Source organism: Chrysemys picta, chromosome 3 (genome assembly GCF_011386835.1).
Source record: "Chrysemys picta bellii isolate R12L10 chromosome 3, ASM1138683v2, whole genome shotgun sequence".
NCBI classification, from domain to species: Eukaryota; Metazoa; Chordata; order Testudines; family Emydidae; genus Chrysemys; species Chrysemys picta.
The window spans coordinates 99,856,448-99,874,456 of record NC_088793.1 but is presented as its reverse complement, the minus strand read 5'-3'; the positions used below and the strand labels follow the sequence as shown (position 1 = coordinate 99,874,456).

At 40.0% G+C, this 18,009-nt stretch overlaps 1 protein-coding gene across 12 annotated transcripts in view; it reads right to left on the bottom strand.

Moving 5' to 3' along the window:
* The window catches only part of TMEM200A (transmembrane protein 200A), a 66,504-nt gene that overhangs the window by 35,750 nt on the left and 12,745 nt on the right, over window positions 1–18,009 (bottom strand). For 4 of the 12 annotated variants that reach the window (XM_065588585.1, XM_065588583.1, XM_065588584.1 and 1 more), the window contains one exon: window positions 3,208–3,335. The exons of 6 other annotated variants lie outside the window; for them this stretch is intronic. Coding sequence is in view for 2 of the 6 variants with exons in the window: in XM_065588579.1 (XP_065444651.1) it covers window positions 3,208–3,335; window positions 5,851–5,883 (161 nt within the window). In the remaining 4 variants the exon portion in view is untranslated. Of the gene's footprint in view, window positions 1–3,207; window positions 3,336–5,850; window positions 6,001–18,009 lie in introns of all 12 variants that reach the window. 2 more of the 12 variants (XM_065588579.1, XM_065588580.1) reach the window with 1 other exon arrangement.

Genomic DNA, 18,009 nt, shown 5'->3' with positions numbered 1-18,009 from the left:
GGAATAGTTTTTCTTCTTTATGCTAAAGTCTCTTCCCTGCAGCTTTGAATTTAAATTGTTAAAATCTAAAAAAAAAAAAAATGCTTAAAAATGAACAGATATTTATCAAAATTATAAAAAAAAAAAAAAATTGAGTTTTGCCAATTCTAAATAGCTGATATAAGTATTGTTGTGGCAAGGTCTTAACCAAAGGACTGCTGCAGTCCATATATTATTTGGTATCGTATTTACATAAATACTATTTCTAAAATTCCAAAATTAAAGTCAGTGTCTTTTGACTGCAGAGACTAGTAACTCTAGTTACTAGTAACTAGTAGACTGGTTATGAAAATCAGTCATTTTTTGGCAATGCTTATACTCTGCCTCCTGATATTTTTCAAAAATACTTTTTCCAGAGATTTCTTCCTCCTTCATGTATTATCCTGCACTATATTATATTTTCTGCTTTGCTCTCATGGGAATCCTAAGGACCAATTCAACCAATAAGAAGCCCTGGTAGAATGGCTGCAATGGAGCTGTATTGCCAGAAAGATATAGTAGGGCCCATCCTCTCTAAATCCCACAGAGATCCATTAAGTTTGGTAGTGGGTCGAGGGCAGGGTGGATAAAAATAATGATTTAAAAAAAATGATTTTTTTTTTATTTAAATCAGATTTTTTGATAGATAATTTCTTTTATCTAAAGATCATTTTATTAAGATACTGTATCTTTGAGCTATAATGTATCTCATCATGGAATACGGATTATAAATTTTAATTCTATAGTATGAGACAATATAGTCATGTAATGTTTAAGAAAAGTTTTGTAAATGAGTTCCAATAGTTCATGGATTAGAGACCCCAATCTTATGGGGTTCCAGGGGCTTCTGTATAGATTTAGGTTATCTTTCTATCTACGCAATGGGACTCAGTGCTCAGTCTAGAAGATACCATCAGAGATGCTTAGTTTTGCAGTTCTCAAACTGTGGATTTGTCTCTCCATAGATAACATGCTTCTTAACAGCAAAAATGTTTTACATAATACAATACAATACAAAGAGGTGAGAAATAACAGACCTCAACCCTATTGTCCCCCTGCAAAATTGTGTACACAGAGTCAATCCCTTACCTCTCTCTAAAAGTGCAAAGTTTCAAAAAGTTCAATGAATAGAAGATTGTTGGGGGCAGAATAGAACTGGACAAGAAGAAGTCTGGAGATAAATGTGAGACGGGAGGAACAGGCAGTAGAAACAAAAGTGAAACTGTTTGAGCAGCATATTCCAGAAGTCTTGAGGTCTTTCTGAGTGTAGCCTTCATTGATTTGAGATCTACCATTCCATTCTCTCACTAGAAGGGAAAACCTAAAATGGCAGCAGGGCCGTAAAAGAGACCCAGTTTAGGAATATTTTAATGAAGTTCCTCTACCTGTGGGTAACACAGGAATGTGTGCAAAATGCAAACAGTGCAACAAAGAAATGCAAGGCATGATTGCCCAAATGAAACAACATCATGAGAAGTTTCCCTTCTCAGGAGGAAGCTACGTTGAAGATTATGAAAGGAACATGTCTGAACATGCAGGATCTTCAGGTTGGTAAACTTTTTTATTTCATACTTCTTAAGGACTGCCAGTCTTCCTTCTGGACTATTCTTGAATTCTCATGTTTGAGCAAAAAATATAGTTGTTACTCTATGGTACTATCATTTTAGATGCAGTTTTGATAAAAAAATAAATAGCTGGAATAGGCAGATCTTCCTTTTACAATTTCACTTTTAAAGTAGTACTGAGTGTCAGTGAATGCAAAGAGTAATACTAAATGAGCAGTATGGTAATAATAATTAAATAACTGCATTGACTGATTTTGTTTAGGAGAATCCATCCTCAACATACAGGATTCTGAAGACTATCCACCTTCAAGATCACTATCATTTTCTATAGTTTCAGAGTTATCTGCCAAGGATAGCATTTCAGTCACATCATGTATGTCACATAGCCACAGTATATCACCTGTAGCAAAAAGAGAAGAAAAAAAAATCTCCATCATCCAGAAACAGCCATAGAGAAGTTTGTGATAAGAACCAGCAGATTACAAAAAGAGGTAATTGATGAAAAAATTGCCCCGTTTGTTTATTCAACAGACTCTCCTTTCCATATGATTGAGAACCCATACTTCATTAACACGGTTCAGTCATTAAGACCAGGATACAGTCCACCCAACAGAGCAGATGTCGCAGGCAAATTGCTAGATAAAGTGTATGAAAGAGAAATTGAGCAGTGTGCAAAAGGTCTAGAGGGTGAAATTGTTAACCTGCATGGTTGTGACAACAGAAGAAGGGAATGTCTTCCTTACAGAAACAATTGATACATCAGGAAATTCCCACACAGCAGAATACTTACAAGAAATACCAGTACTTACTAACTGCAAAAAAAAATTCAAATGTCTAGTACACAGCTTGGTCACAGACAATGCTGCAAATGTATCCAAAATGAGAAGAAATTTAGAAGAGAGTCCCAAGCTAATAACATACGGTTACAGTGCTCATTTGATACAGCTCCTAGCCAAAGACTTCAGTGTTCCAAAATTAAAGGCAAATGTTGTTGAAATTGTAAAATACTTCCGTAACAACCACTTTGCAGCAGCTGCTCTGAAAAAAGTGGGAGGAACCAAGCTAACTCTCCCACAAGACAGGTGATGGAACTCAGTAGTGGACTGTTTTGAGCACTATATCAAGAACTGGCCTAATCTGATGACAGTTTGTGAACAAAAATCATGAAAAAATAGATGGCACTATCACAGCCAAAGTTCTCAACATTGGGCTTAAAAGAAAGTTGAAGACACGTGGAGTATCCTGAAGCCTATTTCTGTAGCCTTGAACAAAACGCAGGGAAATAGCTGTTTTATTGCTGACACTGTTGAAATTTGGAAGGAACTGAGAACTTAAAAAGAGAAACATGCAATGACAGAGTTAAATTACAAACATTAAAAAAACAAATGGGACAAGCACCATTTCCAGCTCATTTTCTTGCAAATATTCTCAATACTCGGTACCAGGGTCAAACCTTAACTGCTGAAGAAGAGGAGTTGGCTATGAAATGGACATCTAGCAATCATCCCTCCATAATGCCAAGTATAATAAACTTCAGAGCTAAGGCTGAACCATTCATGAAATATATGTTTGCTGATGATGTTTTAAAGAAAATCACACCAATGAACTGGTGAAAGTCACTTACGCTCTTGGATTCAGAGACTGTTGAAGTGATAATCTCACTTTTAACAGCAGAAGCTTCTTCTGCCAGCGTAGAAAGAATATTTTCTTCCTTTGGACTAATTCATTCCAAACTGAGAAATCGTTTGGGACCTGAAAAAGCAGAAAAGCTTGTTTTTCTTTTCCAGATTATGAACAAACAGGAAAATGAAGGTGAAGATGACTGAGTTAGCTAAAGAAGCCAATATTTTAAGATTCTCTATGTTAGCCAGGTCAACATAGTCGATTAAATTTAAAAAAATTTTTTTTAACTATTTTAGCTAAAAACAATTTTAACAAAACACAAACTGATTTTAAAAATCTTGAATATTTAACTAAATTCAAAAATTCATATGCTTGTTTTGTTAAGTTATATGTTTGATGTTGAAGAAAAAAATCTAGAATACATAACGATGTTGTTTTAGTTAAATAAAACAATTTAAATGTCTGATGTTCTCCTCCTAATACAGCATGGCAAGAAAATCCTCCAAATATTAATGATTAACCTGTTGAATTGGAGATAGTTCACCTCCCAGTGACTTCATAAATATCTGCTTCTATTACCTTTTGTAAATGAAATAACCAATCATTCATTTTCTGATATAGTTGTAAAACTAATCTGAAAAATTTTCAAAATAAATCACTATTTAAAAATGTGTAGTGTGTACCTTATAAAAATGAAACCTACATCTAATCTCTGAGCTGTGAGGACTATGTATTAAAGTTATAACAACCAACAAGAATGCACTTTTATGTAGATATCCATGATTAAATCGAGTCTTCCTGATAAGTGATTTAAATCAAATTCACCCTGTGGAAGAATTCTTCCATTGATATAGCACTGTCTACACCAGGGGTCAGGTCGATATAACTGCATCTCTTGGGGGTGTGGGCTTTTCATATCCCTGAGAGATGCAACTATGCCAACCTAAGTTTCCCAGGTAGACCAGCCCTCTGACTCCTGCTCTCCCTGGATAGTAGAAGAGAAGTTACAGTTGCAATCCCTACTAAATTCCCTTTGTCAAAGGAGGGTTGATAATTGGCCACCTACTTTAAAACATGCAATAATCCAACCAATGCTAAAGAAACCATTGCTCTGCTCTGTCTAACCTCCCTTTGCTAAGCAAAAAGCTAACAAATATCTTGTACCACATGTCAGATGCCAGTACTCTAAATCCTTCTCAGTCAGGCGTCAAGCCCAGGTATGTGATAGCGACAGACACCACAGATTGCTTTAAGAGAAGGATAGTCATATTGTTCTGTTGGACCTCTCTGCAGTATTGATAATTTCTACCCCGTCCCACTTGCAAGAGGCTGCAGAGCTGAACAGAAATGTCCTAAAATGTCTTTAGTGCTTCCTTCTTGTCAGACAGAATCCAGACTGTTGTTACAGACCGTTCCTCTACCTCCAGTGCTCTCATTGCAAGAGTCCCAAATGGCTGAATCTTCTTCCTGTATTACCACACGTCTAGAGAGAGCTGGGTGAGACATACAACCATGAACTCCTGTGACAGCTCTGTTCCACAGAAACCATGAATCTGTCGACTAACAGTTGAACCCTTATGAGCGCAGGAGTCAGAACTTTCATGTATATTAAACCTAGACTGTGGAATTCGCTACCAGATGAGATAAGAATGACAACTGACCCTTCTCCATTCAGAATTAAATGCACACCTCATCTCTCTTACTGTGCTCTCTCTCAACAAAGTTTACCTATTCCCTCACACACATTCATTTTTTTAAAATCTACTCAAGCTATTTCTCCTGTAGACTGTAAAGCAAGAAAGAGAAACATTATTTCTATTTTAAAATATTTTGGAAGCACTAAGATAATACAGTAATGGGGTCAAATAAATAGACATTCAGAATATGAAATCTCAGTCTGATGCATGAAAATTTTTACCAACAGCTGGAATGCAAAACTCTACATAGAAAATGTCTATAGCCATTATGTCTTGCTTGTCGCACCTTGTAGGCTGTGAACTGTTTCCAAGCTCTATGCTAATACTATTTTTGGAATACATCTTCAAAAGATTTAAATTTTAAATGAATGTTGTACTTGAAAGTACAATATATCTGCAGAGCGGCATTCCCAACTTAATTTAGACAAGCCTTAGCACCTATTTGGTGGAATTCATTGTATTCCATTCACTTCATTGAGCATGTGCAATCTTCATTCTATTCAGGGAACTGCATATTGGAGAATAGCTTTCTATCTTCAGCAGCAACCTCTCTATCATCTGTTTATCAATACAGCTGGAGGTACTTGCTCAAAATAAACATTTAGGCCATCATGTTCATCTAAATAATGAGCTTACTTTAAAATGTATAATGTAATAGTCTGGATGGAAGTTAAATTCCTCTAGAGAAAAAGCACATTTTTAGCTGGAAACACATGCCTGATCAGTAAAAAAAAAAAAAATCATAATTTTTAAGGCCAGAAGGGACCATTGTAGTCTGATCTAGTGCATAACACAGGCCATAGAATTTCATCAATAATTCCTGCATTGAGACAACTTCTGGTTGAGTACAGCATATCTTTTAGGAAGACATGAAATCTTGAATTAAAAATGTCAAGTGAAGGAGACCCCACAAAACCCCTTGGTAAATTGTTTCAATGGCTAATTACCTTCACTGTTAAAAATGTGTGCCTTATTTCCATCTTAAATTTTATTCTAGCTTCAGCTTCCAGCCACCGGATCTTCCTACGATTTCATCCACTAGATTAAAGTGCCTTCTGCTATCAGATTATATTCAGGCTCCAACATTCTCAGAACTCCTTTTGATCAAAGAATATAATACAGTAACTCCTTACTTAACGTTGTAGTTATGTTCCTGAAAAATGCAACTTTAAAGTGAAATGATGTTAATCGAATCCAATTTTCCCATAAGATTTCATGTAAATGCGAGGGGTTAGGTTCCAAGGAAATTTTTTGGGGGCAGACAAAAGGCATTATATACTGTACAGTACTGTACTGTGGTTGGGAAGTGCCCATGGCTTACCCCACACAGGCACAGCCTGCTGCAGGCAAGGACGCCAGGAAGTGCCTTCGCAGCAGCAGCGGCGGCGGCTTCCCCAGAGAAGAACAGGTGCCGACATTGCCAGGGGATGCTCCAGGCCCACCTCTTCCCAACCCCACTCCACCTCCTCTCCAGAGCATGCCACATCCCCGCTCCTTCCCTGCTCTGCCAAAGATCTCAAAGAACCTTATAAAAGTTAATGAATGTGAAGCATCACATGGGGTAGGTAAATATTATGCCATTGTTTGCTGCTAGGGAAACTAAGGCATAAAGAGACTTCCAAAAATCACACAAGAATTCTGTGGCAGAGCCAGAAACACAACCCAAGCTCCCACTCCTGTGCTTTTACTTCAAGATTGTTTATGCTTTGAAGACAGAATTCCAAAGTACTGTAGTACATGGATTAAGCATTACAATCTGCATTACAAACACCTCAAAAACGCATTGCAAATTTACTGTTAATATTCTAACTAGTCCAGAACAAGAACAAGCCAGCCTACACACTGTCTCATAAATGACTGACCATTGTTAACACACTTCCTACAATGACACTAAGTCTAATGAATCACAAAAATTAAAATTCATTTTTGCAAAATGCTTCTGAAATAAATGTAGTCAAACTTTACTAATTCTGGGTCACTAAGAACGAAAATGATGCTTAAAATCATTGATTGGCTCTAGTTTTCAAGATACGCTATTGGGTCAGTATATACAACCCTTGACTTGGGAATGGCAGAGGATAAGTGAATTATAAAGGGAAGGGATCTCAATTTAAACCAGAAATGACTAAAATACATCTCTGACTGGATCTATGAATAAATCTATGACTGAGTTTGGATAGTACTTGCTTTTTAGGCAAAACAATGAATGATGCAATCTGAAGCTGGTATTGTATCATACATGATATGAATTGCATCATGTTATTCCTAGAAGTCATGGATGATGCAATCATAACAAAGCTTACATCACTCTGCTGAACAAACTGCCCTATATCAGCTCTAGAAATCATACAGTGTCGTGCTCTCTTATTTGTCAGTGTTTGATTTTGCAAAGGGACACATTTCTGTTTAGCCAAAGTGAGCAGAGATGCCTCGTACTTGTGTGAACAGTGCAGATACCTTCTGCTATGTTTGTGGTGAAGTGACTTTTGCATCACAAAAGCGCAGTATAACCAATGTGGTTAAGAAAGCCTATCACCTTTATTTTGGCTGCAAAATTGGAGATCAGGACAAGAGGTGAGCCCCACACATATGCTGCAACACTTGTGCAACAAATCTTCGCCAGTGGTTGAACAGGAAAAGGAAATCTATGCCTTTTGCAGTGCCAATGATTTGGAGGAGCCAACAGATCATATCAGCAATTGTTACTTCTGCATGGTGCCTCCAGTTGGGAAAGGTGTGTCAAAGAAGAAAAAGTGGACTGTGCATTATCCAAACATTCCATCAGCTATATGCCCAGTACCCCACGGAGAAGGACTGCCGGTTCCTGATGCACCAGAATCATTCTCACTTGAGTCAGACGAGGAAGAAGAAGAGGATGAAACTTCTGGTCCTGAACCATCAATGTCACAGGACCCACATTTTCTCCCATCCTCCTCCTCTGAACTACACCTCCTAACACAAGGTGAACTGAATGACCTTGTCAGGGATCTGGAACTACCCAAGAGTAAGGCAGAGCTATTCGGTTCCAGACTACAGCAGTGGAATCTCCTGGCAGGTGATGTTAGGGTTTTCATGTTCCGTGACTGTCAAAAGGATCTTGTCCCATTCTTCTTCATGGAAGGTGATCTTGTAGCCTGCAACATCATCGATGGTGTGATGGCAGCCCTCAACATCATTCACGATCCAGATGAGTGGATTGATTGATTCATCGAAGACGAGTCTTAAAGCTGTTTTACTGCATAATGGCAATGTTTTGCCATCAATTCCAGTTGGTCATGCAGTCCATATGAAGGAAACCTATGACAACATGAAACAACTTTTGAGGTGCATAAACTATGACCAACATCAGTGGCAGCTTTGTGGCAATTTGAAGGTTGTTGCTCTCTTGCTTGGTCTGCAGACTGGATACACAAAGTACTGCTGTTTTCTCTGCAAATGGGATAGTCGTGCAAGAGATTCCCACTACATCAAGAAAGATTGGCCACTCCGACAGTCACTGGAGCTTGGGAGGAAAAGTGTTCAGCATCCACCACTTGTTGAATCAAGGAAGATTTTGTTACCACCCTTACACATCAAACTGGGTCTGATGAAGAACTTTGTCAAGGCCATTGACAAAACACAAGCAGCTTTCAAGTACCTCCGTGGAAAATTTCCAAGGTTAAGTGAAGCTAAGATAAAGGAAGGTGTCTTTGTTGGTCCTCAGATTCGAGAACTTCTTCGAGATGATGCATTTGACCATGCACTGCGTGGCAAGGAAAAGACGGCATGGAAAGCCTTCCAGTTAGTGGCAATAAATTTTCTCGGAAACAACAAGGCAGACAACTACAGGTTGTTGGTGGAAAACCTCCTCAAGGCATACAAAAGCCTTGGTTTTAACATGTCACTAAAGATACATTTTTTGCACTCTCATCTAGATTTTTTTCCACCGAACTGCGGAGCAGTGAGCGACGAGCATGGCGAGCGATTTCACCAGGACATTGCAACAATGGAGAAACGCTATCACGGCAAATGGAGCCCATCAATGCTCGCAGATTATTGCTGGACAGTGACAGGAGATGCTCCATTTAATGAATACAAGAGACAAGCCAAGAAGCGCCGAGTAGACACTGAATAGGACTAAACTATGTACATAATAGTTTGTTGCCTTTTGTTTCATAATAAATTTTATTTATATAACCCTTTTGCTGATTTTTAAAGTGTTACATAAACAGGACAGGTGAAATATCATGTAAAGCAACCATAAACACATGAAAAGACCTAGGTTTACAATTTATGATTAAAACTCTACTATCTACACAATATACATAGACATAAAATGTAAAAACTTAAATATCTTAGAAACAGTGGTCAGTTATTTTAATTGTCATATTTGAATTCAGCACATCAAAATACATAATAAATAGCACATTTTATCTCTGAAGCAGACGACTTCTCAAAAATTGTAGACCAGTGTTATTAGAACTCCCACCTATGGAGAAGGTGTTAGGGACCTCAGAATGCCAGTTCAGTGCTCACTGGAATAAAGTCAAGGGGAGCTTGCATACTTAGTACTGTCTTTTGACATCCTAACATAGGAGGAAATTCTTTTCTGAAACATTAAATGTTTAAGTCAAGGGAGAAATTTAATAGCTCAATTTTGAAGAAAGCCTATCAGCCAGGCAGGCCTGATTGGGCTCAGGAGCAGAAAATGTCATGCCTACATACTCCCAGATTACTTGCAGGGATTCCTTCCTTGCCCTAAACAGAGGAGACTGCAGAACCAGTAGAAGGAAAAGAGAAGCGTCCAGGTTAAGGGTTTGTAGAGCACAAATCTGGAACTCATTTATATTAGCTCTCCTCCTCGAGAAGCTCCCCACCTCAGAGCTTCAGGAGGTGGGGGCTGTTGGGAAATTTTTTGCATGGTGAGTGCTTTGGTGCATAGTCAGCTTGCTGTAGAGTCAGCAAAGCCTTTTTGGGTTTGTTGGACTCAGAAAGCCACTCCTATTTTCGGCTGAATCATACGTAAAGGTTATTTTTTTAAATAAATAGTTACCTTGGACTGGAAGGAACAGGTTTCCCCTCTGAATTTACTCCCATGAAGGGTAGAATTCCATAAATAGGGACACTGAATTGCTGTTCTACATCTTGATTAACAAAACAAAAAACAAAAACACTGCTAATTTAAGTTTTAAACTAACAATCAAAGATTCTAACTGATGGCTGAGCTCCGTCCTTAACTCATTGTTGTAGCCTTGTATATTACTATAAATATAAATAATATCGCCAGGGAAACAAGAAAAAACCCTTCTTACTCTCAAAGTAGATTCCAGTTGGAATGCTAGATGTATCATGTACAACTTATTTTACAAACACTTTAAAATCCAAATTATATATTTTGGGACTTTTAAATACAGATAATAGGATGAGATAAATTAGAATGGCTCCTTTGGATAAATTACATTCCAATAGGCATTTTGGGTCTTTTAGAACTGAATTTTTTCTAACTGAAATTCATTGCCATGGCTCTGAACTAAATCTTTTTTAGTCCTTTGAGAGCCTATTTGCCTTGTTTATGTACTAAGGGCCTGATGCCCTAAAAAAAAAAAAATCAGATTTTTTTTAGGGCTTTTAATTGTTGGGGGGGCCAGGTACATGCCAGAGGGTGGCATATGCTGGCTCCATAACTAGCCAACATATAGGGTGAAATCCTGACCCTACTGAAGTCAATGAGCGTTTAGATTTTGACTTCAGTGGGGCCAGGATTTCACCCACAGTATTTTAAAGAATGTTCAGCAAACCAGAAGCCATAACTCTTCAAGTAAGTAACTGAAGATTGTACCAAGGAAGAGTAAGCTCCCATATCCAATATACCTCCTTATTCTGAGTCAACAGGGCATGATCCTCGACTCTCTTAAACCAGTTTCATGATGTTCAGAGTAACTCCTTTGAAATTAATGCAGTTGCATCAGCGTAAAACTGATATAATGCAAATAGAAAATCAGAGCCCTTATGTCTCTCCTGAACCACTGGGGGTTACACAGCCTTAGGAGTTACTTTGAAAGGCTCCAATTCACAAACTGAGGATATGTCTTCACTACCGGCCAGATCAGCGGGCAGCGATCGATCCAGCAGGGATCGATTTATTGCATCTAGACTAGATGCAATAAATCAATCCCCGAGCGCTCTCCCGTCGACTCCTGTACTCAAGGTCGGCAAGAGGCACAGGCAGAGTTGACAGGGGAGCGGCGGCAGTCGACTCACCGTAGAGAAGACACCACAGTAAGTTGATCTAAGTACGTCGACTTCAGCTACGTTATTCACATAGTTGAAGTTGCGTAACTTAGATCGATTTCCCCTCCCCCCAGTGTAGACCAGGCCTAAATGAGTCACACAGTGACCCAGCATTGAGCTGCTGGCTGCTCACTTGGCTAACAGCAGAAGCACTTGGCTAGTCTGGGTGGCACCAGCACCACTCCTACCCCCTTCAGCTACATCTAAGACCATAGACACCACAGTGAAAAGGAGGCTGTGTCCACACTGTGGTGTGTAGTTACACTTGATAGTGAAAGGGTCTGGCAGGGGGAGGCAATGGGATAAGTCTCAGCAATAGGGAGCTGCCATAGCCTTTCCCTGCTGCTGGAATCTATACCCACAGAGAGGAAACAAAGGGACACTACTACACTGTTACAAATAGTGTAAACAGGAGGTGCTGCTTGGGCATGTAGAGAGCCAAGATATATGCCCCAGGGTTTGGCTGTTTCTTTATTCTACTCATCTCAGCAGTGCCTCACCATCTATGCTGCTATTCATACCCACATTAGGGAATCATGTGGTGTACGTGCTCTACAGACTGCTGAAAGGTGTGTGCAGTGTAGACGTACCTTTAGGGAATACAGACTTTGATGCAGGAGCAGTGAAATAAAGAGATGAGATGAAATGGAGACAAAGGAGTGTGGGGGGGGGGGGGGAAGGATGAAGTACAGAAACAGGACTTCTTGGGGGCATCTAGAGAGAAGGGGATTTTATGGGGGTCACAGAAGATCAGTGGGGTTAAAATTAAGTGGGGTTAGAATTTTCTGGTGGCAGAAGAAAGGAAACCTCAGAAGAGAAAACAAAGAACTTGACACCAAAAGACCCTAGAAATGGAGTGGGCCCACCATTTGATATCAAATACACTAGAGATGGGGTAGTAGGCCACCTACACAAACTTCTTCCCCACAAGCCCATATGGTAGTGGGGGAGAGGGGAGAAACAAGGAACTGTTTGAGGGAAGTAATAGTTTCTTGAGTGCAAGGCCTTAAGAAGACCTTAACAGATTCAGATAAACATTCAGACCCTTGAATAGAAGGCTGGATATGTGGCTATGATTTCTTTTATCGTAACTTGTGAACGTTTGTCCTAAGAAGCAGGGAGAATGGATTCCCACCCTGTTCTCCGTTCATTTTACTGTATGTGCAGAGTGGGGAAGAGTTGTTGCAATATAAAAATGTGGCATCTGTTTTAATAAAAACAAAACCTAGCCTGAGAATGAGCAATAAAAAATAATGTTTAGCAAATAAAATATACTCTACTGAAATGTAGAACAGTAAACAAAATATGAAGTGATAAATATAAGCCATCCATCCCCTTTAGTATGATCAATCTACTAAAAAGTCACGACAATGCACCCTGTCATCTCTCATTTTCTTGGGTGACAAACCCCAGGCTGGAGTTTTTGGCTTGTTTTCAGCTTTCTGCAGTGACTCAAGGTATGTGTTTTAAATATAGTTTTACCTCCATGATTGATAGTTCTCTTGAAGATCCACATAAAGCAAGTAATGCTTAACAACGTTCGTCCTTTGACTTTTGCCCACAGACATAAGCTTGTTTAATCTGCCCTCATGGCTTTGTGCTCTAGATATGTGAAAATGGTACATTTCTTTTTCTAATTTAATTTTATTTATTTACTTTTGCTGCTTTGGGGAGTTTTCTGCTGCCAAAATTATGATTTTCTATTGAAATCCAACTGGATCCCAACACATTTGGAAGAGTGCAAAGCAGGTTATAAAGACATTATATTATTTCACACTCACCACATGGATTCTCTTGTCTGGAAGCTGGTCACCTACCAGGGCTGGTTTAAGGTCTTATGTACACTACAAAGTTTCATCGGCAAAAGCTGCTTTTTGTAAAACTACTTTTGGTGACAAAATTCTGCTGTTTTGCTGACAAAATAAAATCACCTCAACGAGAGGCATAAAGCTTTTTGCAGCAAAGTTAAAGTGACAAAACGTCAATGTAGACACTGCTGTTTGTTTTGTCGACAGAACTGGCTTCCACCAATATCCTACCATGCCTGCCCTGACTGCTCTGCTCACTGTTTTGAACTCAGCTGCCCTGCAGGCATGCACCCCTCCGCTTTCAAAGCTAGGGAAGTATCCGACATCTGAGCAAGCCGAATGCACCTGTTCTGCCCTGCACTAGGAACACAGCGGCTGAGAGACTGCTGCTGCAGGAAACGGGGGAGGGAGGATTGGGGAGCAGGGAACTGCTGTCCTACTTTGACATTCCTCAGCAGGGAGAGCTCACAGAGCTGCTCGGGATACGGCTCCTAGCAACTGAGGAGGATGTGGGAGAACTTGGAGGGAATCACAGAACCATAGGCAGGCAGAGCAGGCTGCTTCGGGAGAGACTGCTGTGGCGAGCAGAGCCAGGAGCTGTCGTGGAGGGAGGGGGTCCCCCTCCCCCACCTCAGGATAGGTCAGTCAGCCTGCTGTCTCCCCTACCCCAGACACACCACTCTCCTCTCCCTCACCCCCACACTGCAGTTGAAAAAGTGGTTGACAATCTACTAGGACGCCCCTTGATAGATGGAAATGAGAAACCTGCATCATGTGACACTGTACCTGCCCCATAAGGTGTTGCAAACCCTTCCCAAATCACCCTGCGGCCAGTTGCACATTGGGATAGCTACCCACAGTGCACTGCTCTTTGTATTGATGCAAGAGCTGTTAGTGTGGATGCACTCTGCCAACACAAGGAGCTAGTGTGGACATGCAACAGCGGTTTTAATTAAAGCAGCATAACTTTTGCCGACAAAACTTTGTAGTGTAGACAAGGCCTAAGGTACGATGGGCATCTCCCTAAAGCCCCAACTATCAGAGCCATGTGATATCAGACTCTAAGCTTTCAGTGAAAAAAAATTATGTTTATTAACCTGAAGGTTGCAAAGAAAAGCTTAAAAACAGGAACCCAGCATAACCAATGCAGAGATGGTTGCGTGAAAATGTAGACAGCAACCACAATGGAAAATGCCTGGCTGCACACACCACTAGAGCAGGCCAGGGACAGATCTGGGGGGGGCCCTCTGCTGCTGTTCTGCAAGGGCTCTGCTGCCACTGCTAAGTAGTAGTAGGAGGGTCATCACTGCCATTTCATCTTCTGCTGGGCATTGCCTAAAACTGGCCCTGTCAACCACTTAACTTCCTCACCGACTGCAACAGATTACTGGCAGTATGGGGTTTTTGTAGTTGTGCAGTGTAGCATTTTACAGGCTGCTGCTACAGTACTGACCTATCCTTCCTGCCCAAATTTTTTCTTCCTGATTTGATCATATTCACAGCTCTATATTCATCTTGTGTTTCCCACATACACCTCTACAGATCAGCCAATAAAAGTGATAATAAATTGAGTGCCACCACTTTCGTCAGTTTGGCATTAAGCAAAAGGGCCATTGGCTGTGTGGGAAAGAGTTTAGTCCAGACTGGTGGGACACTGATCACACCACAGCAACTGAATCAAAAGAGCAGACAGAGTTTGAAATGAGAACAGCAGCAGCAGAGTGAGCAATAGCAAAGTCTCCAAGCGGGATCCCACTGTTATGTTAGCATCATTGAATCTGATCTATGCTCTATACACAGGAGATCACAGGACTGAGCATAAGCAACAATCAAAGTTTAAGGAAATAATAGACAATTTACAACCTCATCCCTCTTCTCAGGCAAAATCCCACTGTGCTCCAAGACAGCATGCTTCTAACTCCAGAGGAAATGACTCATGAGAAATATCCTCCTATGAACATTTTCAGCAGCATCAACATCTTCTGCAAGGGCCATTCATGCTTCAGCCTGTGGTTTTAACAAGTCCCTGCCTCCGTCTGATTGCCTAGCTTTCTGACATAAGTTTAGTTATTGGACCTATATTTTTTAGTGGATGCTATTTGAGACCTGCAGAGAGAACTGCCAGGTTAGGAGGTGGCCACTTCAGAAAAAAAAAAAAAAAAAAAAAAAACTAAGGACAGAATGCTGCAGTGTGTTTTCCTCAGCCCCACAGTTAAATGGGAGCATATCAAATTTGTCCTCCGTAATCTACCCTGGCTTCCCATGAATATGAAGGACTGAGGCCTTGAACTTGACTCATCTTCAAGGCATTCAATAGCCTGGACCCAGCATATCCAAAAGATCATTTAAAGCTCAGGGACCATCATAAATCTTACCCATCTTCTGCTCCAGGTGCACACTTCTTTCACCTTGCCTTCTCTAACAAACACACCGCAACATTATATATATTAAAAAAAAAACCAAAACACTTCATTATACACACAATTCTCCCTCCCTCCTCCCCAAAGGAGAAGAGAAGGAACAAACCACACATAATAATGCGTGGAAGCAGAATTAAAGCAGGGTAAATGTTTTAGTCTTGTGTCAAAGGCGGACTTTCAATAGATCACAGCGAGGTAGCGGTTTTCTTCTACAAATGTTAATCACGTCATTTAATGCACTACTGGAATGCACTCAAATACAATGGTGATGAGGGCAGCATAAGAATATATAGAACAGGACAGAAAGCTATGCTACATGCCCTGGGACACACTACTCATATCCAGCTATGGTCACTTAATAATGCCTCTGGAGAAATTCTTTTGCATTTAATAATCCACAATCTCCAAATGGTGCAGGAAAAACAATGATCTAATTTAAGGTTAAAATCCACAGTACTGACAGCTAGAATAACCCCCACCCACCCACACAGTGATGGAGCACAACCCTTTATTCACACTATAAACACAATTGTAATAATCTTTGTACAAAGTATACCTTGTAAGGTATCATCCGAAAATTCATAATTTGCTGGTCAGTATTGTCCTGATAAAATATGTATGGCAGCATTGTAGATGAACTTCTAAGATTTCCCTGTATGATGTTAAGAGTGCATGTTCAAAACTCACTATAGCACCAAACTGGTCAAACAGGCCTGTCAAGAATAAAGGAGTGTGCATATGCCTTAATTTGCATATAAGCAGTAAACAGAGTCACTGAGAAGGGAAACAAATCTTAAACAGGTGAAAAAAGCAGCAGGGAACATCCTTCCATCCAGATTCTGTCTCCTAGTTCCCAGCTGGAAACATTTTCAAGAGGGGAACTCCTGAAAAGAAGGGGAAAACATCCCAATCCACCCCTCTCTCTCTCTCCCCTGACCCTAGCATTCTCTAAACCTGAGAAGACAAAAGGAAACAGTCATTGGACTTTGGGGGAAGGGTCCTGACCTGAGAGTTTGATCAGTAATCTTGTTGGAAGCATGTGGTGAGAAGTTTTGCATTAATCTTATATAGTTTGTTAAGTTAGGCACTAGTAAGTGTTTTATCTTTATTTTTCTTGTAACCATTTCTGACTTTTATGCTTCATTACTTGTAATTACTTAAAATCTCTCTTTGTAATTCATAAACTTGTTTCACGGTTTTATCCAGTGTGTTTAAATTGAAGTGTCTGGGTAATTCTATTTAAGATAATAAAATGGTATATTATTTCCTAATAGGAATATCAAACTTAATATATTTGAACTGTCCAAGAGAAAGCTGGGCAGTACAAGACATACATGTCTGGGGAAAATCTGGGACTGGGAGTGTGTTGGGCTCACCCTGCAGTATAACCAAGGCTGGTGAGAGCCAGGGTGTAACTGGCAGGCTGCAGTTACACAAAGACACGCATGGTGTGGCTTGCAGGCTCGAAGGTTGTTTGTGAGTGGCCAAGTGGGAGCTACTTTTGCAAGGCTTTGTAAGGCACCATAGATTGCAGGGCAGGGGTGAAACAGAACAGAACTGGTCTGAATTGTACCCCGGTATGTCACACCTACACAATTATTACAACTTATATCCATGCCACTTTTTCAGCAGTAACGTCACTAACACACTAAATAATAGACTAAAAAGTATGTTCTGTGGAACATAATATAGCTCATGACTAACTTTGCAAACCTTTACAAATGCTTATGACTATCTTTCCTTACATACGATAAGTATTTGCAGGATCAGGGCCTCAGGAAGCAAGTTATGTTTTTCTAATAAAATATAGTCTGAAACTACTGAGCGGTCTCCAACAAAGCACTTAGGGCCTCAGTCATATTCCACATTGTACACCAGTCAGTGAGGCCAAATCCTGGGAGAATAAAGCAGACACAGTAGTAGAATGGAAATAAACAGTATGGTCTGAAAAGTAAGTAGGAATCTATGGCCACATTCTGTGTCTTCCCCTGCACAAAGCCTAAGCAAACACACTGGCATCCTTCTCTATGATACACTCTCTCAACTTGCCCCCCCAAATAGTCATTCCCTCCCATCCCCAAATATATTCACTCACCTTCACTTCCCTGTCCCTTAATACAGTGGCTCTCAATCTTTCCAGACTACTGCACACCTTTCAGGAGTCTGATTTGACTTGCATACCCCCAGTTTCACCTTACTTAAAAGCTACTTGCTTACAAAATCAGACACAAAAATACAAAAAGAGTCATAGCACACGATTACTGAACTATTGCTAACTTTCTCATTTTAACCATATAATTATAAAATCAATTGGAATATAAAATATTGTACTTACATTTCGGTATATAGTATATACAGCAGTATAAACAAGACATTGTCTGTGTGATATTTTAATTTGTTCTGACTTCACTAGTGCTTTTATTTGTAGCCTGTTGTAAAACTAGACAAATATCTAGATGAATTGATGTACCCCCAGAACCCCTCTGTGTACCTCCAGGGATACGTGTATCCCTGGTTGAGAACCACTGCCTTAATGCATATCCCAATGTTTGTTCCTTCCACTATCCCAACCCTTCTATCTCTCTTAACTACTCACCCCATTACACTT